The following is a 15,204-nucleotide window of genomic DNA, read 5'->3' on the forward strand; positions in this document are numbered from 1 at the left end:
CTACCCCCCACCCCCCCCTTCCCACATCTGTCCCTTCTGACCTTCCTTCTCTCCAGACAATGGCACTACCTCATATGCTGTAGTCTTACCCGATATCCCCGATAAATCAGATTATCTACACATTATTTGCACAAAGTCTTTGGACACCAAAAATACACAAACAATCACTGATCTACACCTTTTCTACCGTCAAGGGGTCTTGATAACTTTGCAGCATCAATAAGAACCGTTGGTTCTCTTATTCACCAGATTTTGATATACAGGATTAGTTGTTTTTTCTTTCTTTTCCATACTCTCATCCTGCTATGTGAATAAATGTAATACCTACACACTGGATTACGTCCTCTCTGGTTAAACCCAGTTCAATTTTCAACTTTAGTTACTGTATCCCCTTTGACATATTGCGTTGTAGCACAGTTTTGGATATCACATGGCTGTATATAACTATTTGTTTGATACCTATGTATTTGTCATTGTCAAAGTTTACAACAATAAAAACTTTACTTGTGGAAAAAAATAAAATAAAAGACAAAGTTAATATCTGCAGGTTACATAAAAGGTGCATATCCCAATATAGTAAACTTCATAATTGTAAGGTGTGTCAAGTTAGGAGTGCTGCTATCTCTACACAACCTATTGCATATCAGTGTCAGACAATGTATAAATACAGAGATGGCTAAAGGCGAAGTCTAGGCCGAAGATCAGGCCGGGATGAAATATTCTAATCCTGGGCTAATCGCAGACTCCTCAGTGCATTCGACACATCTGCCTCCAGGTACCACTTAGTATACCTGAAGGGCCAAACCAGGTTTGTGACCTCTATTTCAGTGAGGGTGTGTACAATAAAATGTTTCCATCTCTTGAAAAAGGATGATGTATGAGCATCCTTGTGCATGTCGGCATCCATTCTTTCCTTGGCTAGTAATGCTGTCAGGTCATTGATAAGTTCCTGTATCTTAGGGACTGATGGGGCGTTCCAGTGTCTCATGAGACATCTCCTAGCCACCAGGAGACAAATGTGCACCCAGTCCAAGCCTTTATAATTGGTTACACCTATTACTCCCAGCTGCACGATTCGTATTCAAGACTTGACTGGATGCTGATCGATCATGTGGCAATAGAGTCGTTGAGGTCTGTAAATATTCTCCCCATGACAATCTCGGACCATGCTCCGGTTGAACTAGTACTGAATATAAATCAATCAATGGGGAAGCAATACAATTGGAAGCTGAATGATTCCTTGCTACATGATAAATCGGTTGTCCAGGAACTGGAAAGGGCAGCAAAACAGTATTTCCAGGAGAATGCAACTGAGGGGGTATCACCGGTAATTGTATGGGAGGCGCATAAAGCAGTCCTCAGAGGCCAACTGGTCGCAATAGGGGCCAAGCGGAAGAAAGAGAGGACTAAGGAAATAAAAACATTATTAGAAGTAATTCAACAGTTGGAAACAACCCATAAATTAACCCTAAACCCGGGAGCTCTCAGGGAATTAACCCTGAAGAGAGAACAATTAAAAGAAGTCCTGGAGGCGGATACCAAACGGGCGTTTAATATAACCCATAGACAACACTATGAGGTGGGGAATAAACCTAGTAAATTCCTGGCAAAGGCACTTAAAACTAAACAAACCATTATGTATATAGCTAAAGTCAAAACTAAAACAGGGTCTACAGTACACTCCACAACTGAAATCGCGGAGACATTTCGGGATTTCTATCAAAAATTATACCAGGTGAAAGGGCCCCCTGAGCAGGGTAAACCCACGGAGGGAATAGGAAGAATAGAAAAAGTTAAAACGTACCTGAAACAGGCAAGACTCCCAACAACGCCACGAGATATGTTAAATGCGCTGGAAACAGATATTACTCCAGAGGAATTCAAAAGGGCAGTGGCTTCAACCCCGACAGGTAGAAGTCCTGGCCCGGATGGATTCACTCTGCTGTATTATAAAAGGTTCCAGGATATTTTAAATCAACCATTCTGTCAATATGTAAATTCAATAGGAGAAAACTCCAAAATGCATTCTGAAGCATTGAAGGCACATATAACGGTTATCGAAAAAGCAGGAAAGGATACAAGCCTATGTGCAAGTTACCGTCCAATTTCCCTCATGAATGTAGACACCAAGATTTATGCTAAAATATTAGCACACAGATTGCGCCCCTTTATCCCATCCTGGATACATTCAGACCAAGTGGGATTTATACCAGGAAGAGAAGCGAGAGATAACACCCTCAAGACCATATCTTTAATACATGTGGCAAAGAGACAGGGACTGCCAGTCATACTGCTGTCAGTTGATGCCGAAAAGGCCTTCGACAGAGTAGACTGGAGTTTCATGTTTAATACACTGAACACACTGGGTGTTGGGAAAAGGATGATTAGTTGCATAGCTGCTCTGTATGATAATCCGAAAGCAAAAGTGAGAATGAATGGCTCCTTGTCACAGGAATTCACATTATATAACGGTACACGCCAGGGAGGCCCCTCTCCCCGCTTCTGTTCGCTCTCTCCCTTGAACCCCTGTTAGCCACGATTCGTTTGAATCAAAACATCCAGGGAATAGAGACACAAGCGGGGGAAGCTAAAATCGCAGCATACGCAGATGACATCTTATTATATATAAAAAATATCCCAGAATAACCTTGCCCCAGGTACTAAGAGAATTACAAGTATACGGAGAGCTCTCAAACTTTAAAATCAATTTAGACAAATCTGAGATCTTAAATATAACGGTTCCAGAAAAGGAAAGACAAGCAATGATTCCGTATTTTCCCTTTAGATGGAAACAAAAGACACTTAAATACCTGGGAATTAACTTAACATCTAAAACTAAGGAGCTATATCAACAAAATTACGTCCCGATGTTAAATATAATTAAATCAAATCTGGCATCTTTCTCTTTGCGAAAGCTATCATGGGTGGGGAGAATCAACGCAATTAAGATGATGATCCTCCCAAAAATACTGTTTATATTTCAGATGATACCCATTGAGATACCTAGGATCTTTTTTCAAATTCTACAGAAGGTTGTATCTAAATATGGCAAAATGGAAGAAATAGAATATCCAGGAAGACCTTGAGCAGGGCGAGACAGGAGGGAGGCTTAGCCCTCCCAAACTTTAGGACCTACCACATGGCGGCCCAATTAGTTAGAATAGTAGATTGGACATTCGGGATAGGACAGAAAAGTTGGGCGTTGATGGAGACAGTATATAGCGAGACCCTTTTATCGGGCATAATCTGGATACCACCATCCAAAAGATGCCTGTCGCCAAACACGCTACCACTAACGATTTCAACTATGGACCACAACTGAAATCGCGGAGACATTTCGGGATTTCTATCAAAAATTATACCAGGTGAAAGGGCCCCCTGAGCAGGGTAAACCCACGGAGGGAATAGGAAGAATAGAAAAAGTTAAAACGTACCTGAAACAGGCAAGACTCCCAACAACGCCACGAGATATGTTAAATGCGCTGGAAACAGATATTACTCCAGAGGAATTCAAAAGGGCAGTGGCTTCAACCCCGACAGGTAGAAGTCCTGGCCCGGATGGATTCACTTTGCTGTATTATAAAAGGTTCCAGGATATTTTAAATCAACCATTCTGTCAATATGTAAATTCAATAGGAGAAAACTCCAAAATGCATTCTGAAGCATTGAAGGCACATATAACGGTTATCGAAAAAGCAGGAAAGGATACAAGCCTATGTGCAAGTTACCGTCCAATTTCCCTCATGAATGTAGACACCAAGATTTATGCTAAAATATTAGCACACAGATTGCGCCCCTTTATCCCATCCTGGATACATTCAGACCAAGTGGGATTTATACCAGGAAGAGAAGCGAGAGATAACACCCTCAAGACCATATCTTTAATACATGTGGCAAAGAGACAGGGACTGCCAGTCATACTGCTGTCAGTTGATGCCGAAAAGGCCTTCGACAGAGTAGACTGGAGTTTCATGTTTAATACACTGAACACACTGGGTGTTGGGAAAAGGATGATTAGTTGCATAGCTGCTCTGTATGATAATCCGAAAGCAAAAGTGAGAATGAATGGCTCCTTGTCACAGGAATTCACATTATATAACGGTACACGCCAGGGAGGCCCCTCTCCCCGCTTCTGTTCGCTCTCTCCCTTGAACCCCTGTTAGCCACGATTCGTTTGAATCAAAACATCCAGGGAATAGAGAAACAAGAGGGGGAAGCTAAAATCGCAGCATACGCAGAAGACATCTTATTATATATAAAATATCCCAGAATAACCTTGTCCCAGGTACTAAGAGAATTACAAGTATACGGAGAGCTCTCAAACTTTAAAATCAATTTAGACAAATCTGAGATCTTAAATATAACGGTTCCAGAAAAGGAAAGACAAGCAATGATTCCGTATTTTCCCTTTAGATGGAAACAAAAGACACTTAAATACCTGGGAATTAACTTAACATCTAAAACTAAGGAGCTTTATCCACAAAATTATGTCCCGATGTTAACTATAATTAAATCAAATCTGGCATCTTTCTCTTTGCAAAAGCTATCATGGGTGGGGAGAATCAACGCAATTAAGATGATGATCCTCCCAAAAATACTGTTTATATTTCAGATGATACCCATTGAGATACCTAGGATCTTTTTTCAAATTCTACAGAAGGTTGTATCTAAATATGGCAAAATGGAAGAAATAGAATATCCAGGAAGACCTTGAGCAGGGCGAGACAGGAGGGAGGCTTAGCCCTCCCAAAATTTAGGACCTACCACATGGCGGCCCAATTAGTTAGAATAGTAGATTGGACATTCGGGATAGGACAGAAAAGTTGGGCGTTGATGGAGACAGTATATAGCGAGACCCTTTTATCGGGCATAATCTGGATACCACCATCCAAAAGATGCCTGTCGCCAAACACGCTACCACTAACGATTTCAACTATGGGGACATGGGACCGGTTATACCGGAGATTTGGGTGGTTGTACAATTCGATTTTAATACCGCTAATAGGGAATGAATACTTCCCTCCCGGAAGAGAAGATCCTGCCTTTGTAAAGTGGTGTAGGTCCCCCAATTAAAAAGTAAAGGACATTCTGTCAGGCAAGGGAACATGTTCTCTTAGAACTTAGAGAGAAGTGGGGGCCATACCCCCTAGATTGGTGGAGACATCAGCAAATCCTTCATTTTACGCAAACCTTACCTAAACCTTTGAGAATAGATAATTAACTAACGGAGCTAGAAACCATTCTGGGAGCCTCACTGGCACCAAAGCATTGCCTCTCACTTTTTTATAAACTTATTAACACAAAGGAAAATAGTTAATCACCTACATATCTGGATAAATGGGAAAAGGAATTCAACCGTAAGCTTACACAAGAGGAGGAAAGGAAAATGCTACGCTTAGTTACATCAACATCCATTGATGCCAACACACTCGAGACAAATTACAAACTGATATCACGTTGGTACAATGTCCCACAGAAATTATACAGGATACATAATACAAATGACCCACTCTGCTGGCGGCGGTGTGGAGAGGTTGGATCCCATGCACATATCTGGTGGGAGTGTCCTAAGATTAGAACATACTGGGAAATGGTGAGGGAGATCATTAAGCAAATATGTGACATACAGATTCCCATAGATCCCTGGACATGCTTATTCCATCTTACAGAGGACTCAGAAAGGGGGTATAAGAGATCACTAGTACCTCACATGCTGAACACAGCTAAATCACTGATTCCGAGATATTGGGGAGCAGATGGAATCCCCTCTATATCGGAATGGCTCGCCAAGCTGGACTCAACTAGGTTGATGGTTGAGCTAGTGATGACGAAACAAGATAAATATGAGTTATTTCTTAAGATATGGGGAAAGTGGCAAGAATTTAAAGTATCAGAAGCATACTGTACTCTTGTAAATTAGAAGGGAACGATTAAGGATTAAGAATTAAGGAATACCAGTTAACGGAGTATATAAAATGTGTCTGAAAAGATTGTTAGTTTGTTTTAATTGTTATATGTTAAAATGGAATAAAGAATTAATATACAATTCCTTGCAAATTGTTTGTATTAGAGGGGGATAATTGAGATTATAGAGAGAGGAGGGAGTCTTACCCACTTTTACACCTAAGTAGGTTATGTGCTGCTGTGCCACCCTCATGACTCCGTGCCCATCCACCCCCGCTGTTCCTGACAGAGGAAGGATTTCGCTTTTCAGGAAATTGATCCGGAGTCCCGAGAAAGTTGTGAAGTGATCTATCATATTGCGAATGAGCAGGGCATCTTCGCTTGGGCGGGAGGTGAACAGCAGGACATCGTCTGCAAACATTGCCAGGCGAAGCTCTGCTTTGCCCACCTTAATACCGTGAAAAGCCAGGAAGCGATTAGCCGCCCCACTATCAACTGCATCTGCAGAATACAGGGATCTGGGGGGCGTGGCCTGGCAATGGAGACGTGAAGACGTGTCTCCCTCGAGCTCTGCATCTCCCGAGCACAATAAACATAGATTATAAAAAAGAATACAGGGATCTATAAAAATCCTCTAGTGTTTTATTAATTTGTATTGGATCTTGTGTTAAGGTAACTGTAGGCTGTTGGAGGCTAGAGATGTGAGTAGGACGGAAGTGTCCCTTCGCTAATCTGGCTAAAAGTTTCCCCGCTTTATTTCCATATTTATGTAGCTGTAGTGCGTAGTGGGAAGAACTGGACATTTGCTGCCTGTGTGCCCATAGGTCGAATTGGCTCTTTGCATTTGTCCAAGCCGTTCGATTTTGGGCAGATGCCTTGGATAATAGCACCCGCCTCACGCAGCGCTATGCTTGCTGTTTTATATCCTTGCAACGTTCGCTTTTTGTAAGCTGCTACATTGGCCATTATTTTCCCGCTCATGTAAGCCTTAGCCGTTTCCCAGAATAAGGTTGGCTGAGATTCATGAGGGAGTATTCCCTCCAGGAGGAGACCAGGAATTGGCAAAAGTCGTCCTGTGAGCTTAAATAAGAGGGAAAACGCCACATGTGTGCATTGGTAACACGCGGGGCAGCGTTGATCGAGAGCGAGATGGATGCATGATCCGATATCACTATATCGTGTATTTATGAGTCAGCTGCTCGGGGCAGCAGGTCAGCAGAGCAAAATAAATAGTCTAGGCACGCTATGCTGTCGTGTACCAGGGAAAGGGGGGTGAACTCATTCTCAAGAGGGTGAGCCATTCGCCAAACATCCTGGAGATTAAGGGCCGTAAGCATAGTGGCCAGCATAGACTGCCGTGTGAGCTCAGGCTGTCTGGTTTTGGGCATAGGCCCTGTGATCCAGCTCCTGTCTTCCACCATTGACACCGTGGTGTTGAAATATCAGATGCAGAGGAGTAGTGGTTTTTGAGAGCCACTTTGTCAGATGGTGGAAGTCAGCCCTGGATGGCGAATTCTGGAAGTAGACGTTTGTTATAGATATATTATATGTACCGATGGCAAGGGTCACAGTGAGAAGTCTGCCCTCCTCATCTTTCTCTATTCCGGAAATCGAATACTGAAGGTTTTTATGGAAAAGGATCACCACTCCCGCCTTTCGACCACTAGAGGGGGATCCTACTACTTCTCCCACCCAGTATTTATGTAAACGGATGAAATCTCCCTCCTGTAAATGCGTTTCTTGCAATAATCCTATATCAGCTTTTAGGCGCTTCAGATGCCGGAGCACCATATTGCGCTTCTGGGGGGAGCGCAGCCCTTTAACGTTCCAGGAGATGACTCTCATAAAAGGTCATCATGGGGATGATTAGGGCGAGGTGGTAGATAATACCAAGGCCATATAAAGATAAAAAATAGGCCTGGAGGATAATTCAAATCCTCCGTTAGCATAGGAATCCCTGTCCACAGCCTTAGCCTAACAGTTAGCCTTTTGCGGGAGGGCGTTAGAGTTGGAACAGTGGATATGGAGACACAGCAGCACACAACTGCCTCTTTTAGGAACTGATGTAGTGTACGCAGGGGATATGCAAACAATCCTGTAATAAGTATAACAATGGTCAACAAAAACTTATCTATAACATAAAACATAACAACAAATTTTCTGACTTCTCTATTTCCCAATGTATGCAATGTGGGGAATGCGCGCAAACTACATGTCCCCACCACCGCATACCTAAGAGATAAATATACCGTTAGGCCCCGACGCCGATCCCCAGGGGCTATTAAGAAGACAAGGACCCATATATAGCACCCTCAGATGCCAGCAACCTGCATGGAGAACCAAAAGTCCCAGCAATGGTATAGACATAAACAATGGTACTTTAGTGTGGCAAGGGTGATAATTATCGTAAAGCAAGACATTCTGTCCTGTGGCTGGGTCAGCGTTTACGATATTTTCGTGGTGTACCTCATTGTTTCTTGAGGGATTTTGTAAGGTGACCGCGGTAGGGGAGGCGGTTTGGAGGGAGACCCTGTGTCTTTTGATAGACGATTCAAGGCGAGCAAAACCTCCGATGTGTCTTGGAAAGACAAGCGCTGGCCCGAATTGGAAGTGATGTAGAGCAGTGCTCCCCAACCTTTTTATCGCCGCGGACCGGTCAACATTTAAGGTACCGGGGGTTGGGGACCACTGATGTAGAGTGTAGCTGGATAGGCTAACGTGAATCTGATCTGTCGTCTCACCATTCGTTGAATGCCTTTATTTTCTTGGCTACATCCGCCGAGTAGTCCGCAAATAGCAGTAAGCGGTGTCCATCTACCTCCAGTGATTTGTTCGCCCGAAATTTATGCAGCACCTCCACTCTGTCCGCGTAATTGAGATATCGCACAATCACGGGGTGAGGGGTGGCGCCATCCTCCCTGGGGGACCTAAGCGGTGTGCTCGTTCCACTAGACATGGCGCTCGTATCCCCAGTGCCTCTGGTAGGCCTGTTGCACAGAGCTTACCCAGTTCCGCTGGCTTATACGTTTCCGGCAGGCCCACAATCCTGAGGTTGTTTCTTCTGGAGCGATTCTCCATATCATTGATTTTGGCTTGCACGGATTGTTGCGCCTGGTCATAGTGAGAAAGCTTTGTTTGCGCTTCTAGTAGATCATCTTCCAGGGAGGAGATGCGTTGCTCCGCTGCAGAGATAGATCTGGCCTGAGCAGAGATGTCTTTCCTGATCTGTGAGAGCCCTTGCTGAATCGCCGCCTCCACCGCTGCCCTTATGGTGGACTTTAATAATTTAGCCACCGCTGCAGCAATGCGGGCATGAGCGGGGTCCTCATCCTGATCATCCAGTGAGGAGCTGGGTGAAGGGCTGCGGCAGCTCTGCCTGTCAGCAGCGTCCACCATCTTGGCTGTTCCAGCTGCCCTAGATGTGTCCTGAGAGCGGGACCGTGAGCGGGAGCGCGGCGGTTTCGGGGCCAGGAAACGGAAAAAAAAGGGAGGTTCCTTCCCCCGTGGGGGGGGGGGGGGGGGGGGCGGCGTCGGAGCCGGTTTTATATTAGATCGGCTGTGTCAAGTGGGAGCGCCGTCTCCCCGCTGCCCTTCACATGGGCGCCGGAACCGGAAGTCCTTTACTTCATTTTTAAAGGACATTTATTATGACACTTTACACTCTATAGTTTGTTGTTTATATGATTAATTTGGTTATAAAACATTTATTTATATATACGTGCAACTTGTGCACATCACGGGTTTATACCTTTGCTGAGATAGGATTTTTAGGTTTGTCCCATCAGCTTTTAGATGTAAGTGGAGGAACAAAAAGCAGTCTTCATTTCAGAATGGCAACGTGTTTCATCTGCCGTATATCAGGTTTATTCTGTTCTCAAGTCCTCTCTATGAGTCAGTAGAGCAAATCAAAAACACATTTTAGTAGAAGAATAGAGCTATGTGAAAAAGTAAGTATTGTTGACTTTTCCAAACATATATGAAAGGACAAACATTAGATCTTCAGTGACAGAGTGTTTTAAAGATAAACGTGATATACTGGAACAAATTGCACACAAAATTGACATGGTGTATTCATTCAAATATTCTAAATTAACAAAAATGCTGATTTGTCCCAGAAAAAAGTAGGTACATGCCTCCATTTGTCACCAAAAATATGTCCTGATCAAGTCACTTTAAGTGCATTTTTTATTATTATTTTATATTTATTAGTGTTTTACCTGCACTATGCAGTGAGCTTTGTTCTGTTTTTACATGTGCATGTATATGTGGATTTACACAGAGCCAGCAAGACTTTATGGTTTTGCTCTGGTGCCAGTGAAGCTCAGTATTTTTGGAAGATTTGACTACATACTACCACCACTTCAACTCCATTGAATTAAAATCAAGTGTTCCAGATTAGTTGCAAATTATTAGAACCTCCTTAGGGAGTATGCTGGTGGAACCTGTATTATTCAAACCTTAGATATCTAGAGTCCAAGCACATCGAGGCAAAGAATCAATGACAAGCCTGTCAGAATTCTTAATGACGCTATCACTATTTGTTCGCATCATGTCTGGACCAGATCAAGACCAGAACAGTTTTTCTGCACAGGTGGGGCGTCCTCCTGACAAGCCTGCACCCAATTTGATATCTTCTGCCCCCATGTGCTCCAAGATGGAGACTCTCATAGTTTAGAGTTAGGACCGCACTATAAGAGGTGCCTTGGCGCGGCAGTGCGGCTTACACATCCTTTGCAGAAGACGTGTATCCAAACCTCTGTCATTGTCCTTAGTGGTGAGACAAGTTGTTTTACATGCTGGTTTGTGAGTGTGCCATGATGCCTTTCTACTGATTTCTGCACATGCAGACACAGTGGACTGCACCTGAAAGCCCATTTTAAGCTTAAAAAAAACACAAACGCACCGGAACACGGCAAAAATGCACTGCACCACATTTGCAGATCTGCTCCAAATCTGGTCCGGACATGCTGTGAACAAGCCCTCAAGGTGTAGAAATATATGGAATGGTGTTCAGTTTGGGTAGTACAGTATGTGTCCCTGTGTGTTAACAACACGATGGACCTATAAAGTGCATAAGGCTATACTTAAAAAAGTGAAAATATGGGGAAAGCTATAATATATATAAAATAGAAAGCTTCATATAAGGAGCATAACATTGATTTGAATTCTACAGTTTCCGCATGGTTATATTAAAATACCATTATTTATTCCGGCATTTTGGGTATCTTTGAACTGCTGAGGCTTTTTTTTTCCCAGCACAATTGTGGAAGCATTATTGTGCATAATCTGGGCTTAGGGGTCTGGGTGGAAGAAATACAAGTATATAATGTTTAATGTATTGGTAATGGAAATTGATAATGTCAAGTAAAATTACATGTATTTTTGGTATACAATTTGTGTATAAATAAATATGTCTAATCATTTGTGAGTTTTTTAATACATAAATATATTAATAATATAATACAATATACCAATTAGGGATACTAGTATCAGTATCGGTGCAGATACCGAGTATTTGGGCGAGTACTCATACTCGACCCCGATACCGGAACTTCCGGTCAGAGGAAAATTTCTGAGGAGAACATGGAACCATCTTCCTGGGCAATCAGGAAGCCGGGTGAAGTAATGGTCCGCCTCCCGGCTTCCTGATTGGCCAGGAAGCCAGCTCCATGCTGATTGGCCGGGAAGCCGGCTTTCCGGCCAATCAGCGTGGAGCCGGCTTCCCGGCCAATCAGGGAGGTGGGTAATTTACTTTCCGCCCGGCTTCCTGATTGGCCAGGAAGCCGGCTAGATGCTGATTGGCTGGGATGCTGGTTTCCTGGCCAATCACAATCGAGCCGGCCAAACAACATGGAGCCAACTTCCTGGGCAATCAGGAAGCCAGGCAGCACGTCATTACATGCCGCCCAGCTTCCTGATTGCCCGGGAAGCTGGCCCCATGCCAGTAGCAGCACCGGTATCAGTACTCGGTATCGGCAAGTACCGAAAGCAAAATATCAGTACTCGTACTCGATACTGAAAAAACGGTATCAGTGCATCCCTAATTTTAATAATTCTGATTCTCAAAATGTTATCCTTTTTGTGTATGTTTTGGTGGGAGGTGAATTTTTTCAATTGGTAGATCCACAATTTGGGGTTTATTGTTAAAATGTTTGCAATGCTGTTCGCTCTGCGAACATTTGACTTTAAGATTCACATCGTATTATGGGCACTAGATGGAGCTGGGGAGCAAAGGAAATACCTTTGCTCCTCGGTTCTATTTAGTGGCCATAATGTGGTGCAAATCCAAAAGTCCGATAGTTGCAGAGCAAATGGCTCTGCAAATTTTTATAAGTACACCCATTATGGTTCCCTTAAAAACACCCTATCTAAGTCTGAAGTCTCCTCTTCTCAGTGAATGTATAAGATGATATGAAATCCCTGTGCATGGTTTTATTCTTTGATTTAGCAAAATTGTTGCAGTTTGATTGAGTTGATTGAAGTGTGTGATTGTGATTTTCATGTTATATTTCTTTAGGATTTGTTAGTTTTACTTGATCTAATTGGAGCTCCAAACCCTGTTTTTCCAAACTACTTTCAAAATACTATTCGCTGGTATAACAGACTTCAGTCTATTGGTAAGTGTTCTAGAAATGAACTTGTAAAAATTGCTGCAAAATGTGGATGCTTAAAAAGTGCGTAAACATGAAAAAAAAAACTAAATCAAATCAATATTTGGTGTGTCCACACTTTGCCTCTAAAGCAGAATGAATTCCTCCAAGTACACCATTTTTTTTAAGGAACCCGGCAGGTAGGTTCCAATCATCTAGGAGAATTAATCACAGTTTCTCTGTGGATGTAGACTGTCCCAGTTGCTTTTGTCTCTTTATGTAATCCCTGTGGGAGATCTGTGGGAGCTATACCATCTCTTTTAGGACTCCTTGTTCTTCTTTTCGCTAAAGATAATTCTTTATGGCTTTGTATACTTGGGGGTCATTGTCCTGCTGCATAATGAATTTGGCACTGATCAGTCAACTCCCTGATGGTATTGCATAACAGATATGTATCTGCTTGTATTTTTTGGAGCATTGAGGAGATTATTAGTTCTAACGAAATCTCCAACTCTATGTGCAGAAATGCAGCCCCAAACCTGCAAAGCCCTCTACGATGCTTCTCTGTTGCTTGTAGACACTCAACCTTGTGCCACTGTCTCATCTCCTGTAAACAAACGGCCTTCTGTTACATCCAAATATTTTAAAGTTGGACTCCGTAGTCTAGAGCGTTTGCTGCTTTTTTTCTGCACACCAGTTCAACCTTAGATGAGCCACATGGCCTTGTTCCATGTTGAAGATATGGCTTTTTAGCCGCAAGTCTTTAATGAAGACCACTTCTGACCAGACTTCTGGACTGTAAATGGGTGTACCAGTTTTCCACTGATTTCTGCCAAATTTGAGCTGACGGTGCCACCGGACTTCTTTCTTGCAAAGTCAGCATGATGTGTCTTGTATTTGCTACACAAGTTTCCTTGGCTGACCACTGCATTTTTGATACTCAACATTGACTGTTTTTTTGTGCTGCACAAGAGCTTGGACAGCACATCTGGAAACACCTGTATTCTTTGAAATGTCTGCACATGATAGAATTTGTTAAAGATTTTTTACATTGAACATCTTTATATCTTGAGCAGCGTCAATTTGTTAGTAGAGCATGGCATTTCCTCACCAAGTTTAATTTCTCCTACACAGTTGATTCTGTTTGATTTAATCATTGTATATTAACCTACATGTTATCTTGTTGATCATTAGCACCTGTTTGGTATAATTGTTTAATCACTTCAGTATCAGAATGTTTCACCCCCTTCATTACCAGGCCATTGTCCAGTTTTCAGTGCTATGATACTTTGATTGGCAATTACTCCGTAATGCAACACTTTACGTGAATGACTTATACCGTTGTTCTCAAACAGATAGAGCTCTTTTGCTGTGATTTAATAACCATTGGGTTTTTAATTTTTTAACTATAGGAAGGAATAGACTGAAAATTTTTGGGGCAAAAACTTACTTTCTCTAAAAAACAAACAAACCCCATATCAAATTAATTATCATTGTTCATAACTGTAGACCAAATTGTATTCTGTCACTTTTTTGGGGGGTAAAAACCCAAACAAATATATATTATGTAGTCGATGTGATGGCCTACATATTATAGTATATATATATGTATGAAACTTGATGAACTGCCTACAGATTTCTTGATGTCAGGACAGTACAAATACCCTTTAAATTACCCCTTTTTGTAATGTATACACCCAAGGTATTTAGTTAGAGGCATGGTGAGTATTTTAAAGATTTTTGCCAGTATTTTCGAAAGTGAAGAATGGAAATTAAATTATATTTTTTTCACCAAGTTGTCTTTTTAAAAAGTTGATTATCACACACAGCATGGGCATACTTATGGTTACATCCCAGAACACATTTTAGTACTTCTCCTGAGTATGAAGATGCCATGGGTATGAGACTTTTTTGCAGCATAGCCTCTTAGCAAGGGCCCAAGATCCAAGGACCACTATCAGGCTTTAACCCTTTTACTGCCACCGATGTATGGCATACGTCGCTGGCAGCGGGCACCTTTAAGCAGATAGCTGCCGGGACTGTGTTTACATGTGTAAAGCCGACTGTTGATGATCCCTAGTAAATCCGATCACCCTTTTAACACACACCTCTCACCTAAAAGATGGACCTAATGACTATTTTAGGTCTCATTAACCAGTTGACATCCGCGGTGTTAAACCCCCTTCCAGGCCATTTTTCAGTATTCAGCGCTGCGGTACTTTGACTGACATTTATTCCGTCATGCAACGCTGTACTGAAATTAATTTTATACCAGGTGGGGGGGTTAAACATTTTGGGGGTTTTTTCACTTTTTTTATATGTTACTTTTATTTTTTTTAATTTATATATATACATTTTGCATATATCTACTTAGCAAGCAGTAGATATATGCAAAAACATTAAAATAAAAATGTAAAAGCTACCAAATAGATATTTACTTACTTGTGTCTCCGCTGCTCACTCCCGTCTGAAGATCTGAAGATTTTTGAGCGGCCGTGAAGGGTGATGGGGCGGGCGCATGCGCAGTAGAGATCTTTGGGCAGGAGAATAGGAGAGACACAGTGTAAGTCAATGCAGGCAGCCGGGTGTGTGCACACAGACAGACACCGTGGGACACAGAAGACACAGCAGTAAGCTGGATCAAAGACTGGCACCAGGGCTGGAGGGACTGCCGAAAACTACTGGAAAGAAGATGATTGGATCAAGAGGC

General features: G+C 42.4%; 1 protein-coding gene across 1 annotated transcript in view; it reads left to right on the forward strand.

The window, feature by feature from the left end:
- The window catches only part of QPCT (glutaminyl-peptide cyclotransferase), a 205,846-nt gene that overhangs the window by 137,458 nt on the left and 53,184 nt on the right, over window positions 1–15,204 (forward strand). Inside the window, exon 5 of the mRNA XM_018569769.1 lies at window positions 12,422–12,521. Coding sequence (XP_018425271.1) covers window positions 12,422–12,521 — 100 coding nt within the window. The remainder of the gene's footprint in view (window positions 1–12,421; window positions 12,522–15,204) is intronic.

This window comes from Nanorana parkeri, unplaced genomic scaffold (assembly GCF_000935625.1).
Source record: "Nanorana parkeri isolate BGI_ZX_2015 unplaced genomic scaffold, ASM93562v1 scaffold1392, whole genome shotgun sequence".
Classification (NCBI taxonomy): domain Eukaryota; kingdom Metazoa; phylum Chordata; class Amphibia; order Anura; family Dicroglossidae; genus Nanorana; species Nanorana parkeri.